Source organism: Hordeum vulgare, chromosome 7H (genome assembly GCF_904849725.1).
Source record: "Hordeum vulgare subsp. vulgare chromosome 7H, MorexV3_pseudomolecules_assembly, whole genome shotgun sequence".
NCBI lineage: Eukaryota > Viridiplantae > Streptophyta > Magnoliopsida > Poales > Poaceae > Hordeum > Hordeum vulgare.
The window spans coordinates 618,091,906-618,114,204 of record NC_058524.1 but is presented as its reverse complement, the minus strand read 5'-3'; the positions used below and the strand labels follow the sequence as shown (position 1 = coordinate 618,114,204).

At 49.9% G+C, this 22,299-nt stretch overlaps 2 protein-coding genes across 2 annotated transcripts; one reads left to right on the top strand and one right to left on the bottom strand.

Annotated features, from left to right (window-relative positions):
* Positions 1-2,729: 2,729 nt before the first annotated feature.
* LOC123413628 lies at positions 2,730-5,700 on the top strand. The gene is made up of 5 exons (XM_045106565.1): positions 2,730-2,866; positions 2,954-3,052; positions 3,874-4,791; positions 4,888-5,049; positions 5,196-5,700. The coding sequence occupies exons 1-5, from the start codon at positions 2,741-2,743 to the stop codon at positions 5,529-5,531; spliced, it is 1,641 nt and encodes a 546-aa protein (XP_044962500.1). The 5' UTR covers positions 2,730-2,740; the 3' UTR covers positions 5,532-5,700.
* A 12,537-nt stretch (positions 5,701-18,237) lies between these two features.
* LOC123413630 (chaperone protein dnaJ 11, chloroplastic-like) lies at positions 18,238-18,992 on the bottom strand. Its single transcript, XM_045106567.1, has one exon. It carries the CDS (start codon positions 18,884-18,886, stop codon positions 18,476-18,478), a length of 411 nt encoding a protein of 136 aa, XP_044962502.1. The 5' UTR covers positions 18,887-18,992; the 3' UTR covers positions 18,238-18,475.
* Between the last annotated feature and the right edge of the window lie 3,307 nt (positions 18,993-22,299).

Genomic DNA, 22,299 nt, shown 5'->3' with positions numbered 1-22,299 from the left:
ACGATGGTGTCAAGAATATACCTATTCCAAGGAGAAACACCCACATAAAAACTGCGAAGCAGGACATTAGTGGATTGCTTATGAGTAGATCTACTCTGAGCATTGCAAATCCTGTACCAAGTGTCCTTTAAGTTTTCTTCCTCAATTTTTTTGAAATTGAGGACTTCGCTCTCGGGAGTATCGTTCGAAGTGGTGGATCTAGCCATGAGGACAGGTAGACTATCCCACACAGACGAACAGAAAGCAAGCGAGAGAAAGGGCGAACGAAAAGGCAAACGAAAAAGGCAAATTGGTGAAGTGGGGGAGAGGAAAACGAGATGCAACTGGCAAACAAAGTAAATGCAAGAGATGAGTTTGTGACACTTACTTGGATGAGTTCTTGACTTGATCCTCCCCGGCAACGGCGCCAGAAATTCTTCTGCTATGACAACAGACAACAACACCAGAAATTGACACGTTGACGGAGACTAGGCTTGCGTTGGTTTTTCCCTTGAAGAGGAAATGGTGATGCAACACAGGAGCAGTAAGTATTTTCCTTAGTTTGAGAACCAAGGCATCAATCCAGTAGGAGAATCTCGTCAAGTCCAGAGTACCTGCGCAAACACAAATGAGCTTGCACCCAACGCTTTAAAGGGGTTGTCAATCCCTTAAAGATTGATTGCAAAGTGAGATATGAAGGCGGAAAGTGCAACGAAGTAAAAAGTGTAAGGCTGAAGGGGCCATAGTGTTCACTAGAGGCTTCTCTCAAAATAGCAAATATTACGGTGGGTGAACAAATTACTGTCGAGCAATTGATAGAACCGTGCAAAGTCATGACGATATCTAAGGCAATGATCATACATATAGGCATCACGTCCGAGACAAGTAGACCGATACTTTCTGCATCTACCACTATTACTCCACACATCGATCGCTATCCATCATGCATCTAGTGTATTGAGTTCATGACGAACAGAGTAACGCCTTAAGCAAGATGACATGATGTAGAGGGATAATTTCGAACCAATGATGAAAACCCCATCTTTTTACCCTTGATGGCAACAACACGATACATGCCTCGCTACCCCTTCTGTCACTGGGTGAGGTCACCGCACGGTATGAACCCAAAACCAAGCACTTCTCCCATTGCAAGAATCATAGATCTAGTTGGCCAGACAAAACCCACAACTCGAAGAGAATTACAAGGATGTGAAATCATGCATAAGAGAGATCAGAAGAAACTCAAATAAGATTCATAGATAATCTGATCATAAATCCATAATTCATCGGATCTCGACAAATACACCGCAAAAGAAGATTACATCGGATAGATCTCCATGAAGGTCATGGAGAACTTTGTATTGAAGATCCAAGAGAGAGAAGAATCCATCTAGCTACTAGCTATGGACCCGTAGGTCTATGGTGAACTACTCACGTATCATCGGAGAGGTCATGGTGTTGATGAAGAAGCGCTCCGTATCCGAATTCCCCCTCCGGCAGGGCACCAGAACGTGCCCCAGATGGGATCTTGCGGAGACAGAAGCTTGCCGCGGCGGAAAAGTACTTTCGATGATCTCCTGATTTTTTCTGGGATTTTAGGGAATATATAGGCGCAAAACCTAGGGCAGAGGTGGCCCAGGGAGCCCACAAGCCAGGGTGGTGCGACCCCCCGGCTGCGCCATGAGGGCTTGTGGGGTCCCTGTAGGCCCCCTGCCCTGATTCTCCGGCTTCCCGATCTTTTTCTGTTTCGGAAAAAATATTTTTAGCAGTTTCATTCCATTTGGACTCCGTTCAAAATCCCCCTCTGAAAGGGGTCAAAAACATGGAAAAAACAGGAACTGACACTTGGCACTGAGTTAATAAGTTAGTCCCAAAAAATATATATAAGGCATACAAAACATCCAAAGTTTGACAAGATAATAGCATGAAACAATCAAAAATTATAGATACGTTGGAGACGTATCAGGATGGTCCGGCGGCTCATCACCACCTACGCACATCTCACTCCGAAGCGGTGCCTGCAAATCGAGGCGGAGATCCAGGCTCGCGGCGTCGCCCGCATCGCTGTGGGTCTCCCTTCGGACTCGCGAAGACGGAGGAGGAGGAGGAGCAACAGCAGCATGAGGAGGAGGAGTAGGAGAAGGAGCAGCAGCCAGAGGCCAAGGAGGAGGACGACCCAGAGGAGGAGGCTCCAGGCTTGAGCATGGCGGAGGTGGAGGCGGAGTTCGCCGTCTCCCAATCGGAGAAGATGGCGGAGCAGCAGGCCATCCTGGATTCCATCCAGGATGAGGCCGCTGTGGAGGCCAACCGCCGGCTCATTCGACAGAGGCAGGCGGAGGCCGACGCCCCGTTCGACGAGCTGGAGGCGGAGGAGTCTGCAGCAGAGCAATCGAAGGGGCGGAGCTGCGGCAGGCGGCCATTTATCCGCCGGAGGGCATGGAGATTGTCGATATCTCCGATGAAGAGTAGATAGGTTATATGTAGTACATATATTTTATATGTTGCATGCTTTTGTAAGGATTTGAGGTTTCTAATATGAGATGTTCGGTTGTGGAATGAATTATTTGAGGCGTCATCGATCAGTGTCCTCGGACGCGCGTTTGAGGGGCTTGATTTGCAAGGTCATACTATAAATGCTCTAAGCCCACAGTGTTGACGCGTAAAAAAACTGAATTATTTGCCGGAGTAAGTTTATTTTTTATCGCAACTGTATATGTGATGTGTGCCCTGAAGTCTGAAGAGGCGGGGGACACGAAAAGAAATGAAATCGTCCCAACACCCGTCAGATTGCTGGGAGTTCCGATGGGCACCAAAAAGGAAAGCGGGCCGAGCTCCGCCGATCTTGCAGTGGCAGCAATGGCCGCTCCCCCCCCCTCTAGATCCGCAGGTAAGCAGCACTGTCATCATCCTCTCCCCTCCTCTTGGTGTTCCTGATTAGTCGGTTTCTGCATTGACGCCCCACCTCTCCGTGCAGCTGCAGCCCATGACGGACGGGTCGGCGGCGAGCAGGCTGGAGCACCACCACCACGGCGCCGGCGACGGTCCTCCCTTCCGGATCGAGGACCTTCCCGCGGTAACTTCCCTCGCGGCCTCCGCTTTATGTGTGTCATGTGAGGCCTGTGGGGTGGTGTTGTCCATGGATCTGCACCTCAGGGGCGAAAAAATGGTGTTTTGTTGCCTGCAGGGCAGGGGACTTCGATTGCTGTCAAGCTGCTTGTTGTTGGCAAGCCAGCTTCCTTAAGTTGTTGGCAAAAGGAATCAATTTTCACATTCCGACTAAATTTCATTCTGAAACAGGGAACTGCATGCAAAAGCCAACATGTACATGACTGATAAGGAGTAAAAAACTAAAAAAACAGTAACATAATTGCGCCGGACTGGGCACTAGATTACATGAAAGTTACTTGTCTACAGAATTGGAACTGCATACAGATGACCACTAGTTTCAGGGGCACCGGAGAAAATGGTTTCCATGCCATCAGTCAAAATTGTTTTCCTCATAAATACAAAAAAAAGAACACCTCTCGCTTATTTTGTAGCTTCGGGTTCCATCCAAATTTGAAGGGGAAATTTGCTTGCTGTCTACACTCTTCAGAGCAAAATAGGCTGAAAACTGTCCATTCTCTCCGGAAGCCACACAGGCAGACACATCTTTTAACGCTCCCACAGACGTCGCCTATACACACCTGTAACGGCACCCGGGAGTACTGAAAAATTGTTACGAATAAATCGTAAAAAAACCCAATAAAAACTCTCCAAAGAGATGCGATTTGCATTTGGTCAGATTTCTCACTTTCCAATGTATACACTTTCAGCATTGTGCATTTTGATTTTCAGTAAACTAGTGCCTATTACGCTCGTCTACCAGTCTAACAGTTCATGCCCTTGTCGCAGGAGATTCTACATGTTATAGTGTCACTGCTCCCACTAAAAGAGGCTGTGAGGACCAGCATTATTTCAACAAGTTGGAAAATGCTCTGGACATTCCACCGTAATCTGTGTTTTTGTGGTCCCAATGAACTGGATGATGACCCCTCAGTGCCCCCTTTGGAGTCTGATGAGGAGGCCGCCGTTGATGAATATGTCAAAACATCACAAGCTAAGCTGAAACTAAAACGAGATAAGTTCATTGAGGCTGTGAATTGTGTTATTCAACGGCATAGTGGGGTAGGAGTTAGTAAGTTTAGCATCAGGTGTGGCCTGCACAAGGAGGACTTTGGTCATCTTGTTAGATGGATTAGTTTTGCCGCTTTGTCGAGGGCGAAGATTGTAGATTTTGACCTGAAGAAAATTGATTCGCCGTCTAAAGAAGTTAATCAGTTCCCTCTTGAGGCTTTAGTTGTTCAAGGCAGCTCCTCACGTGTGCAGTCCTTGTATCTCGCTGATGCTTCTATAAAGCCACACTCACGCATATGTGGCTTCACAGTACTCAGAAGGCTAGTTCTGGAATTTGTTGAGATATTCGGAGACTTTCCAGGATTTTTAGCAAACTGTTCAGCACTCGAGGACCTAGAGATGATCGAGTGCTCCGGTGTAACCAATTTAAGCATACCGCAGCAACTTCATAAACTTCAACATTTGCTAATTGACAGAATGGATGTCAAGACGGTTGAGTCTCATGCTCCTGATCTTGCTCATTTAGAGTACAAAGGAAAAGAGATCCCTATGGTACTTCATGGTTGCTCAAAGTTAGAGAAGGCTACAATTAAGTTTGAAGGCAGCAATGGATTGGCTCGTGTATTCACTGCAGTTCCAATCATTTTGCGAGTGAAGGTGCTAAATGTGCAGGCTCAAATATCTGCTTATGAACAGGTTACCCAGTGTCTATTTATCTATTCTTGTTTGTTTACCTCATAGTTCTTGAAACCGTGTTCTAATGTCATCGTATCTGTCCTTGTCATGTCTCAGTTGCAGAAGGTGGCACCAGGAACACGTGGCATGTTTATGCATTTGAGACACATGACTTGTGGACTAACTGTCGTCTCTAGTGTACCAAATTCCGATATTGGAGTTCTTCAGCTGGCCCGCTGTCTGAATCTCGCACCCCAACTGGAGACGTTGCACCTGGATGTAAGTGCCATTTTATTTTTATCGGTTTCGGTAGATAAATAGATGGACCTCTTGTATACTTCTGCATGCTTGCGTTCATCACTCTTCAGGGAAGACCTGTACCTGGACTCTTTTTAACCGACTGGTTGCTAAACTTCTAAATGCAGATGATGTATTGGCACCGTAAAGTTTCGGTTCCTGATGATTTGGTGGAGGAGGAAGAGCCCCACATGCGTCGCCACGATCATCTCAGGACCGTCTACATCAGCGGGTTCCGGTGCTACACGGCTCAGACCGCGCTGGCATGTTGTATCCTGGGAAATGCTTGTGTTCTTAAGCACATGACGTTACAGCCCTGGATCGCGATCAGGATATGCCCTTATGCTGACCTGATGAATATTGGCGTTGAGAGAAGATTTCTACTAAGGGTTCGCAAGTGGGCACTACTCACCTCGGAGCGCTTCGGTAAGGTGATCACCGTCTTAGACGGCTCTTCAGAGTGAGTAAGCCTATATCATTTCCCCATCTGTCTACTATCAAATGATCTTGTCGTGCGCTTGTTTTCTATGTGTTATTCAGGCTATAGCTGGTGTATTGTGTTATCTGTTTGGATGGATACTGTTCTACTGTTGAACTGGCTAGTCCCAGTATGCACTAAATCATCTTGAGCCATATGGTCTTTTCTCTTCAAAAAAAAAAAAAACATGAACGGCAACCCTTTATTCATTTACATTTGCCAACTTTTGTGAAAGAAGTAATACTATATCCGAGTAAAAAATGAAATGTATCTTCAAAGTATGCGCTACATCATCTTGAGTCATACAGAACATGTACACAGAATTTGCTGCATCTCATTTCACTTGGCTGGCACTGAACAGACAGACATGCTTTAAAACCATGCTCATTCTCTAGCCCAAGCACACCATGGCGCCCAACATCAAATGAGCATGGTTTTTTATAGCATGTTTCAGGGGTGAAGAAAGCCTGTTTTTCTCTGTAGCGTATCCACACAGGAATGAATTTGCGGGTTGTTTGGGCGGAATGCGACCCGAGTGCTCAAAATTGCGCCGAAAGTTGGATATGGCCTATTCACCGCATCAACATCATCAGAAAGATGGTCGGGAGGAGGGTTGTGGATGCACATGGATGAATCGAGGAAGATAGGAAGTGTTTGGTCAATGAACCGTAATGAAAAACGTAAATCGTGATCCAACAAAGGCGAGCATAACACTTTTGTGTTTGGTTGCTGCAAGCAAGATCCAAAACAAAGGATGGACAGACCACCCTTCTCCCTGGAAGAAAATTCAGATAAAAAAAGGACGTTGAAAAAGGATCCAAAACATGGATAATAATTAATAAACTGAATAAGCTGCGAAGGAAAGAAGATGATTTTTCTTGCAAGCGCTACCACCTGATCGTTACCCAGTTGTGGAACACAATGTGACCCATGGAAATATGGAATTTGGGAGAGACGATGTCGTAAACCAAGTCAGGATGTGGCTGGATGAAAGCACGAGCACATACCAGATCGTCTTCCACGCCGCCCACGACCATCTTCTTCTTCATGTTCATTGTGTTCTCAGCCAACGTGTTTGCCATGAAAAATCATCATCTTCTCACCGTCTAGGTCGTCTGAAAGCAGTCATGGATAGCAGTGAAGAAATCCAGGATCCCGAGAGCTAGAGTTCATCTGATTTGGGCACCAGGGACATTTCGGTCATTCACTTTCTAGTGTAAACTTGAAAATTGGTTCAAATCTGATAAAAAAGGGCAAGTCATCAATGTGCCAGCAGAGATGTGTGTGGCAACAGATCAAATCTCCCCATAAAAGGGAAAACGCAGACTAAACTCAAATAGCTCATCATCGTCCTTCTACCCATCTAGATCCACAAGTAAGCGACACTATCATCCTCCACTTTATCCTCTCCAGTAGGTATTCCCACTAGATAGATCGCTTCATAATACCTTTCTCCATTGTTGGTTGCATGCATATCTCGATGCAGAGGCCGGGGCTTTGTCTCCTTTTCGAAAAAAACCTTTCTCCATTGACATATGATTTTTGAATCCCTGCAGTAACCGATGGAAGAGGCAACGGCTGGCAAGTTGGGCAGGTTCGATCATCACCATGGCATCGCCGATGCGTCGAGCTCGCCACCGTCATTTAGGGTGGAGGACCTTCCTGCGGTAATTTTCATTCCATCAGTCACCCTTTTTCATGCATTACATCAAGAGAAATTAAGTATTTACTAAATGTTCTCTTACATTACTTCATGTTATTTTTTAAGTGAGCCTCATTGTATATGACATCTTGCATAACTTGTTTTATGCATGAATAGGATATCAAATTGCTATAGAAGATCATGCATCAAACACCCGGTGCAACAACAATAACAAAACTTCAGTTTGCATAAATAACCATATGAAGCTATGAAATGCATACACATGATTCCTTAGGCAACAGTTATACACTTTACTACAATATGAACAACAAAATTCAAATAACTAAATCAATAGAGTCATGTGATAAGTGCTTTGCTTTAAAAGAGCTAATAGAGGACACAATAAATATCCGAGTTCCTTGTGACTAATGTAAATATGTGGACCGTAAGCACTTGTCATACTTATCATATTTTGCTAGACTCTTTGTTACCGTGCATTGCTCATTCTCAGCTCGAGATTTGGCGCATACTTCACCAGTGAATTCAAACCCCGGTGATATGATACGCTCTATCACATATAAGACACATTATTTATTCTTGAAAATAACCACCATACCTATCTATCATGACATTTTCATAGCCTATCGTCGTTTCCTCACGACAGTAGCCATGGGTAGGCTAATCAAGAGTGGTTGGAGCCGAAAGGACACCGGCGAGCTCGGAGAACGAGATTGGTACAAGCAAGCAAGACGCATGATGTACCTAGGTTCGGGGCTCTCCGTGGGAGATAATATCCCTAGTCCTGCCGAAATGGTTGATGAAACAGAGTGTTTACAGTATGCTCCTTGAGCTGTTCGACGGAGGAGGAAGAAGGAGCAGCCGGCTCGAGTTCTCCCTCTCCTGTGTGAGTGTGTGTGGGTGTGAGATTGGCCGACCCTCTGCATGGAGGGGGATCAGGGGGTTTTATAGACGAACCCACCGACCTACAAAATGGATATAAGTACATAAGGGGGGCCCGGTCGGCAGCCTCTGCAGCCGGCCAGGGGGCCCACCCGCGGTTGAGTCTTGTTGCCTGAGGGGCCCGCCGGCTGCGAGGTCCCATCTGGTCATGGGACCCGCCGACCAGCCAATGGGGCTCCTGCGTGGTGTCCACGCAGGACGCTTGCGGTACGTCCGGCGTCGTCTTGTGAGATTCGGCGTGGGTCGTCGGTACAGCCGTCTCCACTATAGCCACGCCGGACTCGGTAATGGAGAGGGTGCTAGCATGCTGGTACTGCGTGTGGTTGACGGATCGGAGCCGGCGGCATGGCCGCTGACACTGTAGCCAGACGTGCGCTTCTCCATCGTACCCGCGTTGACATACCTTTGCCTTTAATCATAGGCCCCCGTCACTATTTATGGTTAGATGGGACAGGTGCCCCCTAGACGGTTGGCGGCCTGGCCAGCCGGCCACGGAGCTGCCGTCTCGCTCCTAGCCGGCAGGTGCTTCGCAGCCGACCAAGGGAAGCCGGCGGTTGAAGGAAACTGGTGCTCCCTTCTATTCCAGAGTATTTAGAGGAGTAGGCTTGATGAGCCTACCCCGGGGTTATCCCCCGGCCAGTAGTCCCCGAAGCAGGGGAGGTCCGCCGTCTTGAGGCGAAGGGCCTCACCGGCTTGAATACCCTGCCAGCAAACCTTGAGTGTTATTGTACGGGAGATGTCCCGACCGGGAGCCGGCTGGCTCTCGGCGGATGCCTCGGCTTCGTCGCATGTAGTCCCGGCGCGCCACGTGCCAGGCTTCGGGCTCAACGTCATGATTAGTTGCGGGCGTGACGGGACTGGGCCTGCGCCTTGGGGCCCGCCACGACGCCCCTCGGCCCGCGCGAGGGGATCCTCTGTGGATTGCGCCGCGACGGTTGGAGTTTTGGGGCGCATTAACGCCCCCGCACCAATCGGGGGAGGTGGGGACCGTGCGCGCCGAATCCTACCCCCACGATCTCCTTGGTGGTTAAAATGGAAGGGCGGGGACGACGAAGAGGCCATTCATCCCCTTCTTGCCCTGCACCAGCACCCCTTCCCTCCCAGAGCCAGAGAGAGAAGGAGACGCCGTTCTCATCCTCGCCGTCGGCACCCCGCCGAGCTTCTTGCTACCGCCTCGCCATGTCTCACCGCTCCGCCAAGAAGGCGGAGCTCCAAGGTTCATGGGAAGGCAACAACGTGTGCGCCGATCTCGTAGAGGTGCTTCGCCACCGCTGAATGTTGCTCTCGATGGAGCATGTGGAGGTGCGCATCCCCGACGGCGAACGGTCTCCGACGCCTCGCGACGGCGAGGTGGTGGTCTTCAAGGAGAACTTCTATCGCGGATTCAGGCTCCCCGCCAGTGAGTTCTTCCTGAGCTTCTTGACTTTCTTCGGCTTTCAGCCGCACCATCTGGCATCCAATGTCGTACTCCAGCTTGCGGCCTTCGTCGTCCTGTGTGAAGGGTTCGTGGGGACCGAACCCCTCCTGGATTTGTGGCGCAAATTGTTCTTCTTCAAGCAGCAGTCAGTGCCGACCGACAAGCCTGGCGTGAAGATGACCCCCTGCGGCGCCGCGCTGGTTCACCACTGGTTGACGTCCGGCTTCCCAAAGCTGCCTCTGCAGGAGTCGGTGAAGAAGTGGCAGAGGGGATTCTTCTATGTGAAGAATGTGAACCCTCCCGCGACTACATCAACCTCCCCCCGTTTGTCCTTGCTCCGCTGACTGCGAAGTTAAACTAGAAGAGTACGCTTTCGCAGGCCATCCCGGAGGTGAAGATGATATGCACCCACCTCGATATTTTGAAGGCCCAGGGCCTTTTGGCCCGCGATTTGATTGCCACCATGGTGGCTCGCCGAGTCCCGCCTCTGCAGAGCCGGCCACGCCTGATCTACCATATGGGTGGCCGGCGCGATCCATGCTGGATCTCGACGAAGAACTTTCAAGACGACACGGTGGCTCAACAAGTGAATTTGATCTCCTCCGCCTCCAAGGATGAAGGCGGGAATTGGGAGTGGGGCATGGCCCCCTACGACCGAGACCACCCGGCTCCGATGGTAAGTCCTCTCCCTGGATATGTTTCTTGTTCATCGTTGTCCTCTTCCCGTCGTCTGACGCCGGATGCCGACCCCACCCCAGATGTTTAAGCGCCTCCAGGCCTATCGGCTACTGGCCGATGTGGAGGTGTCGGACCCTATCGAAATCGAGGACGAGGGCGAGGTGGAGCCTCAACCCTCCGCCTCCGAAGACGTGGAAGGGGTGGCAGAGTCGGAGGGCTCCGAGCTGCCTGGTGAGCTTCTAACATCTGCTCTGCTTGATTGGACGGATGATGACGATGCGTCACCTCCCTTGCATGGTGTAGCTGACGGGGAGGACCTTGAAGAACTGGAGGAGGTCTCCAGTCCTCCCCTGGCGCGGCTTCGTCGAGCCGCCCGCGAGCTGGCGGTGCAGCGCTAAGGAGCACGACAAAAGGGCAAGCAGGTTGCTGCCGCCAAGCCGGCTCCTAAGCGAGTCGCAACAGGACCTCCGGCTGGAAGCCGAGGCGGCAGCCCGAAGAAGCAACGAGCCACTGTTGGCAGGAAGCCGATTCCCGTCGTCGAAGGGTAAGAGAACGCTTTTCTCCTTTATTCCCCCCTTTCTTGATTTTTAGTTGAAGGATCTGCCCTTACTGGTTTGCAGCTGGCAGCAATGTCGAAACGACGGAGGAGGATGACGCAGCCACTGCAGAGCGGGCTGCTTGGGCCCACTACGCCGCCGCCAAGAAGGCGTTGATTGAGCAAGAGAAGCGCCCCTGGGAGGAAGCGTCTTGGAAGGCGCCCCCCAAGGAGAGACGGTCCAGTCGAAACATGACCCCGCCTCGCGGGTGAGTGCGGAGACCCCAACCAACGAGCCGGCCCGAGCCAACATGGATGCCGCCGAGGCTGCCAAGACCGTCGAGCCGGAGCCCACCTTGGCGCAGGTGGACCTTGATGTGGCACCCGACGCGTCTGACACTAGGGTGGACAGCGCACCGGAGATGATGATGGATGCGCCGGGATCAGAGATCCCACCACCTGACACGGAGACGGTCCCTGGTGGCGAAGGACAAGACTGTGCAGACCGAGGGTCCATAGGCGCCCCACCAGACCGATGCGCCGGAGGAGCCGGCCAAGAACGCACCGCCAGGAGACGTCATCATGGTCGTATCCGGCCGTGTCCCGTCTGCCTCCGGAGCAGGCCCCCTTTCCAAGAGCCGGCTCATGAAGACTTGGAACGCGGCCATGGCCGGACGCGCGACCCTACCTCCTGGCACCACGCTAAGTGGCGTCCTGGCATTGGTGGCCGCGTTCTCGCGTAGCCGCGAGAAGGTGGCACAGGCGGCCTTGGTGGCCATAGGGTACTAGACGGCCCGCTAGAGGGTCACCACACGACAACGAAGGAGACACTCGTCCGACTGTTGGGTTTTCGAACAATCCAGTGTGGAATTCGACCATCAGCCCGATGTGATGGACATTCGTAGTGACGTCCGGACCTTCTTATATTTTAGTTAAATATAAAGGATGTCGGTTAGTTCGGATGTTTGAGATCCTTTGAAACGTCCGTACAGACCAGGTTTTTCTGACCGGCCGTCCACCGAACCGAGCATTTGAGGTGGGTTCGGAAAGCCCAGTGTATCTGCATGAATGGAATCCGCAACAGCGCTCCTGTCAACGTGTGACTGATTAGAGCATCACACTCGGCGTTCCGAACCCACCTCAAATGCTCGGTTCGGTGGACGGCCGGTCAGAAAAACCTGGTCTGTACGGACGTCTCAAACGGATCTCAAATATCCGAACTAACCGACATCCTTCATATTTAAGGTGCCTGTGGTTTCAATGATATGATCGACTTGGTTTAACGAAATGTTATGAAACTCTGTTTTGGGTTCCCAACTTGGCCTTGCGACTTGCGGCGATGATGGGATCGATTGTGTGGTCATATATTTTTCAATGTTTGGACTTTTAGGGGCTTGTTATTTTATAGTGTTTGTGGTTATTTGAATCCGGTGCATGTCGCCCACTAACTAGTCCGCCTGAAAGTGACATGTGCCGTGATTGAGCTCTGAATTGTCCGGCACTGGTTCGTGTTTGTACGTACGTACGTATCTGTTTTCGTTCTGCGTACGTCTAGTCTAGATGACACAGTACCCCTGATTTGGTCTCGTCATCGCCGATAATTAATTAGCCTGTCTTACTTGGCGTTCTAGAAGGTTCCATGCATGCTAGTAGTATCTCGGAAGCTGCTCGTATCGTACGTGTTCAGAGGAGATGCCCTCATGTGGTCGTACGTGTTATGCATGTGGTGCCCATGCATGCAGCTGGCTATAGAGCCCGTGATGCACGGCGATATCAATTGGGTGGGCGGGTCGTCGGAGACGCGGGCGCCGACAGCGCCACGCGCGCCATGCCGACGTCCGACGACCGACGGCCGGGGATGGCGCCGCCGCGTACACGTGGGTGGCGGATCTGGGCCGGAGGGGAGAGCCGGACATGGATGTGGAACTCGACATGAAATGAACTGGGAAAGGATATGTATATGGGAAAAGTGCTTGCATTATTGATGCTAATGACCCCATCAATACAAGACACTATCACTAGTAGTACTACTCAATTCCCAGTGGATAAGAGTATCTACATCAAGAGGTTACAAATCCGGTCCCTCAAATGATCTTCGGATGCGTTCGAACACCTCAAATCTAATATGTCAAGTTCATATGAACCATGCAACTACTAAGCTAGTCAATGCATTACACATATCGTCCGTTACGTCATCACTATTAACATGCCATCGTACTACAAAAAATTGACATGTGTTGACTACGATAGACATCACCCACGAATGCCTTTGCCGTCTTCTTGCCGAAGTATCAGTCACAGACGTAGTACGGATCGAGCCGAATCAGCTCGTCGTCGGAGTTGTCCTCGCCGTCGCTCACCTCCTCCTCCTTCTTCGATGGCAGTCCGGCCATTTCACGGAGCGCCTGATTCTGCTCTCCGGCGAGGGCCCGTGTGTTCCTTTGATGTCGTTTATTCAAAATGCGGGCGCAGATGGCTTCCTCCTATGCGGCCGTCCGCACTGCCGCATCAGCCACCTCCGTCGTCGCCATTTCCTCCACGAAATAGGCCTCGGCGACCCTTATCGCCTTCCTCCCACGGCGTACAACCCGTTCCCGGTGGGATACGAAGTCTGCAGATCGGTGATGGGGAAGGAGAGACTTTCCGCCCAGCAGGACCTCTATGATCCTGCCCCAGAGGAACCGAGCGCCCGTTGAGCGGATGCTATGGAGTTACGTCGAATCGATCCTGTCGTCGGTCGGGCGCTGTCTTGGCGGGAGCGGCGGAGTGCAATGCGGACCGCCATTGCCTCCTCCAATCCGCAGGGGACGCCCCCCAGTCGATGGATCCAGACTGGTTGGAGTCAGATCCGTTGTCCTGCATGTCGGAGAAGTTCGAAGATCGTCGGAGGTGAGCTGGGATGGGGATGGGAGTGGAGGTAGTGTACTGAAGTGGCTAGGGTTTGGTCCAACGAACGGATAAGGACAAATATATGTGCGGTCGATGTGGGACAGTGTGGGCTAGGCGGGCGTGCCCGGACGCCCCCGTATTTGGGCTGGATATGAGGGATGCCGGTCAGCCGGGATATTTGAGGCTGGTTTGAGAGGCCCGACAGGTTCAAAATTTTATGACTGGTCAGTGACCGAAATGCCTACGTGGACGTTTGAGGGAGTATGAGGGGTCCTGTTGTGGATGATTTAAGCTCTGACCAACCCCGAATCATGGTGATGCGTTTCTTTATTGATATATTTAGACACCTAGTGTTTTATTTTAGCGAAAGAAGAGGGGTCGTCGCCCCCCACCCCATTTCATCTAAAGAAATCATATAATCTTTCTTTTGACTAGGAAATCATATGAACTTTTACAAAACTACCACTCTACACCTACTAAAGACCCCGGGAACGTCCATCAAATCTAACATTGTCACCGCCCTATATTTTATTAGTAATATAGCCTAGATAAAACATAAACTCAAAACTAATCTAAATGAAAATAAAATTCTAAAATAAACATAAAAATTAAAAATAACCTTCGTAAAATATAAATTATAAAGTAACATATATATAATGTAAACTACAAACTCAATTACATAAAAATGTTAAAATGGTAGATGCTCAGTGGGCTAGCGAGTAGGGGACTCATAGGATAATTGAAGAATTAAATGCTAATTAATTAATTAATTAATTGGTTGATTTATCAGTGTATAGATTACTTGGTGACTCTATTAGTAGGGATTAAGAAAATTAATGGACTAATGGGACATATTCTTGGACATGGGTATTACTTAGGATTAGCTGAAGAATTTAGCACATGAAAGGGAGGCCACCGTCTAGCAGGCAAGATTTGTATTGATGCATCCTTTAGATTAATATAAAAGGGTAGATTTATTGTATTTACCATTACTTCAGTTAATGGATGTATTCTCTTGATTTTTTAAATGTTATGAACTAAGACGTCACAAGTTGTGAAAAATGTCCACAAATTATAATACAAGTTCACATTTTTTTAAACTATGACATTTGAAAGAGTGTTGATATAGTTTAAAAAAATTCATGTTTTATTTACATGTTTTGTGCATAAAAATGTGGAAAGTTAAAATAGAAAAAAAAGAAATAAGAAAAAGAAAAAACAGGAAAATAAAAAAAAATATCAAAACCGACAAAAGATAAAACTAAAAGTTGGACAATACAGTCTAGAACTTTCCAGAAACTAAAAAAGCTGACCAACACATTTTAGCTATATAGATGTGCTTTGGTCTAAATGAGTGACACATCCCCTTGTAAGCGAGGCTCCCGGGAAGTAGCGGGAGGCTTCAAATCGAGAGAGCTCCAAAAAAACTTTACCCTGTTTGGGACCGCTCTGCTTTATCAAAGACAGCTCCGCTCCACCAAATTCACTTTGAAGCAGTTTCATACGAAAGTTGTAGCTCTTTCAAAGAGAATGTTTGGTTTTTATCCAACTTCAGCTTCACGAATGGAAAATTTGGTGAAATGATTTATTTTATTGGATGAGAGGGGAGAAACGAAGGGGTATCCACTTACGGGTGGCAGTGTGGGTAATTTCGCTCCATCTCCAGCTTCTACAATTTTATGGAGCACCTCCTAGAGAGCCTCATAAAAAACAGGAAGTTGGATCCCAGATTCTAGTTTTATTTTGTGAAGGTGTATATCATGAAGCTACCCCGTTTGGCCTATGTTTTTTAGAGCGGAGCTGAATTTTTTAAGTAGAGCAGTCCCAAACAGGGCCTGAAGTTTGAAGGAAATTACTCATCAGTGTCATCAATAAATGGATACTCTTTCATGTCTCCCCCTCAACCAATCAAATGGATTTTTTTACCAATTTTTTCATTCTTGAAGTTGGAGCTAGATGAAAGCCAAATATTTTCTTCATAGTGCTATAGCTTCTTTGTGAAACTACTTCAAAGTGAATTTAATGAAGTGAAATTGATTTCCATGAAGTGGAGTAGTCCCAAACAGGTCCAAAAACTCTAGAGTTGTACCCTAGATTCTAGTTTTTTTTACGAAACAACATATTGTGAAGCTACCCATTTGGCTTGTGTTCACCAAAACATAGATGGATTTTAAGAAGTAGAGCAGTTCCAAACAGGCTCTATAGAGCTTCATAAAAACTTTGGAATTATACTCTAGGTTCTAGTTTTTACGGAACGATATATCATGAAGCTACCTTGTTTGACTTATGTTTTTGGAACGAAATTGAATCTTAAAAACAGAGCAGTCTTAATATCTCAAGAGGTTGATATCATGGCAACCTTCAAGACATGACGTGCATGGATTGTGGTAACTATTTTTCTTGTAGAAATTAGAAGATAAATAATTTCTAATATTAGAGCAAATACAGCTGGATCCCTCAAATGATCCTTCATACGTCCGCGGACGCGTCCGGTCAGTGACCGGACAGGAGAGAGAAAGAAAAAAAGTAATTCAACTGGATCCCTCAAATCATCTCTATATGCTCGGGTCGTTCACGAACCCTCGTATCCATCTCAAATATGGGGAGGATATAAGAGCTCGTCAACGCGTCCGGACGTGTCCGGTCAGTCCGCTACGTAGGACGCGACCCACTCTGGACCACTTTTTTCTTTTCTTTATTCATTTTTTCTTTCTCTCTTTTCCTTTCCATCAATCACGTGCAAGTGAACGGACATATGAAGAAAAAAAATGATAAATATAACTGCACGACGGATAAATAAAGGAACATCCAATCATTAACCGGATGCGTCCGTAAATATTTAAGGATCATATTTGCAATGTTTGCTTAGGATCATATTTGCAATGTCTGCTTGTAGATGCTCTTGCTAACTAACTAAATCAGCGACAATTGATATGGACCCGAGGGAGTAGTATATTTAGAGCAACTCCAATGGAGCGACTCATTTCGTCCGCCGTCGTTCGTTTGGGTCGACGCGGACAAAAATGATGGCCCAACGCGTTGACTCATTGCCAAAACGCGTCCGCTTCGCGTCTGGACCGACCCATTTTCGACCCAAATTTGGAACTGAAATTCGTCGGCGCGGATGCGAAGCGGACGCGCGCGCGCCCTCTCGCTGTTCGCCCCCAACCACCGTGGCCAACATTATTTATGACGGCCGACATCCTCGAGCCCACGCGTCACCGACCGCCGCCGGTCTTTTTTAATCCGAGTGTGCGGTGGGTTCCGCCATATGCTTCCAGAACCCCGTCCGCCCACATCCAGCCACCTCGGCGACCAAAACCCTAGCACCATGGCCGACGACTTCCCAAACAAGGGCAAGGCCCCGCTCTACCGCCGCGCCATCTCCCAGCCGCCGTCTTTCCACCGGCCTCGCCACCGTGTGAGCGTCCCGTTGCACCAAGCGCAGTGGAACTGGGAGCACCGCGTGTCGCTCCCTTACCCCGATGTCACGCTGCCGCACGACTGGCATCTTGATCCGGAGAGGATTCTGGTGCCGACCATGCCGCAGTTGGCGCAGGTGCATGCGGAGGAGGTGAGCCGCTGTTGGCGTCTGTTGACGATGGAGCAGCGGCAAGACCCTGCGTACGCGTCCGACTCCCCTAACTAGGAGGGGTGGTTCGCGGTGGAGCACGAGGAGTAGCGCCGTCGTGGCATGCGCGAAGTGCAGCCAGGAGGCCCTTCGCCGGCCCCGCCTGTTGTCAGCGACGAGGACCAGGAAGCTGAGACCGCCTACCAGCCGGCGCTCGCAGCTGGTCTCCGCGACAGCGATGGGGAAGCACGGTGCAGGGCCGATGAGGAGGCGGTGTACCACCAGCAGGCCGCGGAGACGCTGTGGACCACCGGCGAATGCGTCATGCCACCTCCGCCGAAGCCCGAGCCCGCGGAGCCGCAGGAGGTCTACCAGTGGACCGACATCGTCCACGAGTTCGACACTGCGCCGCCCATCTGGCTGGGCGCGACACCGCAGCAGGAGCAAGCCTACCTCGAGCACTCGAGGGCGCAACATCTGTTGGCGGAGTGTGCCGAAGGCCTTCAGCTGATGGAGCTGGAGAAGGAGGCGGAGGAGGAACGACGGGAGGCGAAAGCGGAGGAGCGTGCCCCTGCTGCTGCGCTGCCACCGCCACCAGCACAACCCACGCCGACAGGACACACGACGGAGGCGCACGCAGCGGAGCTGTGGAACACGGCGTTCCCTTGGGCCAGCCCTGCGCCTATGCTGGTCGACCTCACCTGCTTCGACGACGCCGCCGCCTAGGGCTGCCCTCGTAGTTTTAGTTTTTTTTATGTTTAGTTAGTGTAATGCGGATGCATGTACTCTCGTGCGGCCTTCGTGGCCGGTTTTTAATGTTTAGTTATGCACTTATATATTTTTTTTGCACGCCGGCAAAAATGAGTCCGGCCAGCGTTGGACGCATGCGCCAACCCATCTGCGGAAGCGGACGTTCGTGTCCGCCTCAACAACCCAAATGAACAAAAAGCGAACAAAATCGTCGTCCGTTTGGATCGGCCCGTTGGAGTTGCCCTTGTTGTATTGAAAACTACGTAGTATATTCCTTGGCCTTTAATTTACAAGTAGGTAACTAATTCATTTACATATTTGCATTTTGCTAATCGGACGCACAAGAGATCTTAAAAAAACGACTCTTTCCGCGTCCGCACACGCGATCTGGGTCGTCCAATTCTGACCATGCCGGCCAAGGCAGCCGGCCATGACACGGCGTGCCTGATCCGATGGTCCGGGAGGGCAGCCGCGCGAGTCCGCCCGTCCTACCAGCACTGGTCGGTCTCCCACGTCCTCCGCCGGAACGCCGGTCCGGCCGCTGCCGCCCTCCGCCGCATCGTCATCCCGGCGGCGCGGCAGGTCACGTCCCGGTCGTAGCGAGCGCGCTCGTCGGGATCGGCGAGGGTGGCGTAGGCCGCGTGCAGCCGGATGAACCCCTCGTCGCCACCACCTCCGACGGCGTCAGGGTGCACCTCCCTGGCAAGACGCCGGTACGCGGCCTTGATCTCGCCCCTGCTGGCCCCGGCGCCCAGCCCGAGCACCTCGTAGTGCGTTCTCCCGATTGCCACCGCCACCGTGGAGGACGCCCGCACCACCACAGAGCGCCGAACCCCGGCCACCCGTCCCGGTCGAGCCGACCCCAACACCGCCGGCGTCGACGCAAACGCAGCAGCCATGGATTCTCCGATCACTATTCTTGATTCTTTTATCCAAGACCAAAAGCAGAGTATTTCTTCGTTGCACTGTTGTCCGTCCTCGTCGAGGAAAGCTGAGACGCCGATGGTTTTATAGGGAATCCGGAGCGGACAGGGGGTGAGGACGGAGGGGTCTGTGGTTCCACTCGTACGCCCAGCTAGCGCTTGATCTTATCTCCACCGCAGCCAAGAAGATTATTATGTGTGAGCTCCCGCTGAGTCAGCCACCCAGTGCGAGTTGCTTGTCGGCCTCTTTGAGGTTGCTTTCGTGACACTAATTGTGCTGCCAACTTCTCTTCCCCAACAAGGTTGAAAGGGACTTTCGAGCCATCAGATTTCAGAGGGTGTTTGTTTTCAGAGACTTATTGGTTTTGGGACTTAAAAAAGTCTCTATAAGTCCCACCTAAACCAAACACTAGGGACTTATTGGGACTTATTATGGTTAATTGGGACTTATGAAATAAGACTCTCTAATATGAGCTTATTGGGACTTATTCTGGTCCCATTACGCTCGCACCGCCATGCCCCGATCGCTCAGGACTCCAGGACGCTCGCACCGCCCGCCGCCGGCTTCCCCAATCGTCGCCGGCCGCCCGCCCCGTCCCCGCCCGCCCCGTCGCCGCCCGGCCGCCGGCCCGCCCAGTCGCCGCCCCGCCGCCCGGCCGCCGGCCCGCCCAGTCGCCGCCGCCCCGCCGCCCGCCCGCCCAGTCGCCGCCCGCCCGCCGCCCCGCCCCGTCGCCGGCCGGCCGCCGCCTCGTCTCCCTCGGTTGCCGCCTCGTCGCCGCTGCAGTTCATCTTTTCTGCAGGTGCAACATGGACTTATAAGTCCCTGTAAACAAACAGGTAGGGACTCGGAACTTATAAGTCCGTGTAAACAAACAGGTAGGGACTTATGACTTATAAGTTGGGACTTAAAAAAGTCCTAGGACTTATGAAACAAACAGGGCCTAAGACTCTCTAATAGGAGCTTATTGGGACTTATTCTGGTCCCATTACGCTCGCACCGCCCTGCCCCGATCGCTCAGGACTCCAGGACGCTCGCACCGCCCGTCGCCGGCTTCCCCAATCGCCGCCGGCCGCCCGCCCCGTCGCCGCCCCGCCGCCCCGCCGCCCGCCCGCCGGCCCGCCCAGTCGCCGCCCCGCCGCCCGCCCGGTCGTCGCCGCCCGCCCGCCGGCCCGCCCAGTCGTCGCCGCCCGCCCGCCCAGTCGTCGCCGCCCCGCCGCCCGCCCGCCCAGTCGCCGCCCGGCCGCCCGCCCGCCCAGTCGCCGCCGCCCCGCCGCCGCCCCGCCCAGTCGCCGCCCGTCCGCCCGCCCGCCCAGTCGTCGCCGCCCCGCCGCCTCGTCTCCCTCGGTTGCCGCCTCGTCGCCGCTGCAGTTCATCTTTTCTGCAGGTTCAACATGGACTTATAAGTCACTGTAAACAAACAGGTAGGGACTCGGGACTTATAAGTCCCTGTAAACAAACAGGTAGGGACTTATGACTTATAAGTTGGGACTTAAAAAAGTCCTAGGACTTATGAAACAAACAGGGCCTCAGATCGGATGGCGCGAGATAGACATATACTCTCTCTATTTCAAAATGTAAAATCTTTTTAAAGATTTCTTTGTGGTACATACGAAATAAAACGGATGAATCTTTAAAATAAAATATGTTTATATACATCTATATATAATCTATAGTGAAATATCTAAAAATTCATATAGTACAGTATTTGGGAACGGAGGGAGTAGTATGTAGCATCTGTATGATAGTCTACGTGTCATGGCATGACACGTCACGTATAGCTGTGGATAGTAGTACTATTGTAGTTTCTTCGTGTGGCTTGATGACGATGCTCTATGGCTGCTTGGGAAAAATAAATAAAGCTTCAATCCAAAGTGGCAGATCGAGCTGTGGTTTTCTTGCGTGCTGACAAATCGAATTCAAATTTTCAAATTATCGTGACATAACATAATACTACCTCGGTCTGGAAATACTTGTCCTAGAGATGAATGTATCTAGACTTATTTTAATTATAGATACATCCATCATATGCATTTTTAGGACAAGTATTTCCGGACGGAGAAAGTACATAGGTGTCAGCCAGTGGTTTGAATATAGCCAAGTTGTCTAAGAAAAAGAAAACCGCATTTGCCCACTTGGACGATAGGTTTACAGTTATTGTTCTTGCGACACAGACATATGGTGGCTATATTATTTCATGGCGTGGACTTCTGGGGAGCTTGTTATTCTAGTGTTCCTGGTTATCAGGAACATTCGTGAAATATTTAGATATATTACGGTATATTCTTTCATGGTGTGGACGTCTGGGAGTTTTTTTTGGTATTGTTGACTTTTTTTGGTAAAAAATATTTATGTATATTATGTTGCCGACTTGTTTTAAAAGAATCCATGAAATATTCCTAGACGCTCCACATGGACTCCCTGTAGATTTTTTCCAATGTTCTGGAAGGTCCCTACCGGCTGAGCTAATCGATTGTCTGTTGACAGATGTGCTATTGCCACCTCCACAAATTCAGTGCCTGTGGACTGTGGTTTCAATATGATCAACTTGTTAACGTTATGACACTTTCGAAACTTTGTTTTGGATTTCCAACCAGTCGATATGATCGACTTGTTAATGTTATAACACTTGTCTGTTGCATTTTTCATCTTTGTTCTTGCTAAACAAGCTCTCGCGTCGTTATAACAGATCATGCGATTTTGTTTCATCCTTTGTGGTCATTTGGGGGTCTCGTTATTTTGGCGTTTATGGTTGTCTGTCAAATTCCAATTCAGAAGCTGAAATTTGTAGCTCCTTGGTAATATCCTGCCTTACTAACGAAGGTTCACCCTAGCTGAGCAAGTAGCTCCCTGGAGATGTTGGCGGGCCAATCGACTGTGTGGTCATATACTCCCTCTATTCTTAAATATAAGTATTTTTTAAAAAATTATTAGAAAACTACACACGTAGTAAAATGAGTGAATATGCACTCTAAAATATGTCTATATACATCTGTATATATGTAGATCCTTAGTGCAATCTCTAAAAAGACTTATATTCAAGAACGAAGGAAATAGTTTTCATTGATCGGACTTTTGGGAGCTTGATATTCCAGTGTTTTGTGCTTATCTGAATAGGATTAGCATCGCGCGCCCACTAATTCGCCCACCTGAAAGCGATGGCGCAATGATCTACCGTCACTAATCTTTGATTTTTCTGCACCTGAAAGTATGTAGTCGGATTTTTCTGCCACACCGCAATATAAGACGTCCGCCTGAAAGTATACTTATTAGTCTACATGATAGTAGATCCTGATAGATGTACATCTGACTTGATATTTCCACACCGCGTTTGTCTTGACGTCGCCAGGAGGCCAGGAATTAGCCTGTTATTCTTCGTCTTCTAGATGAT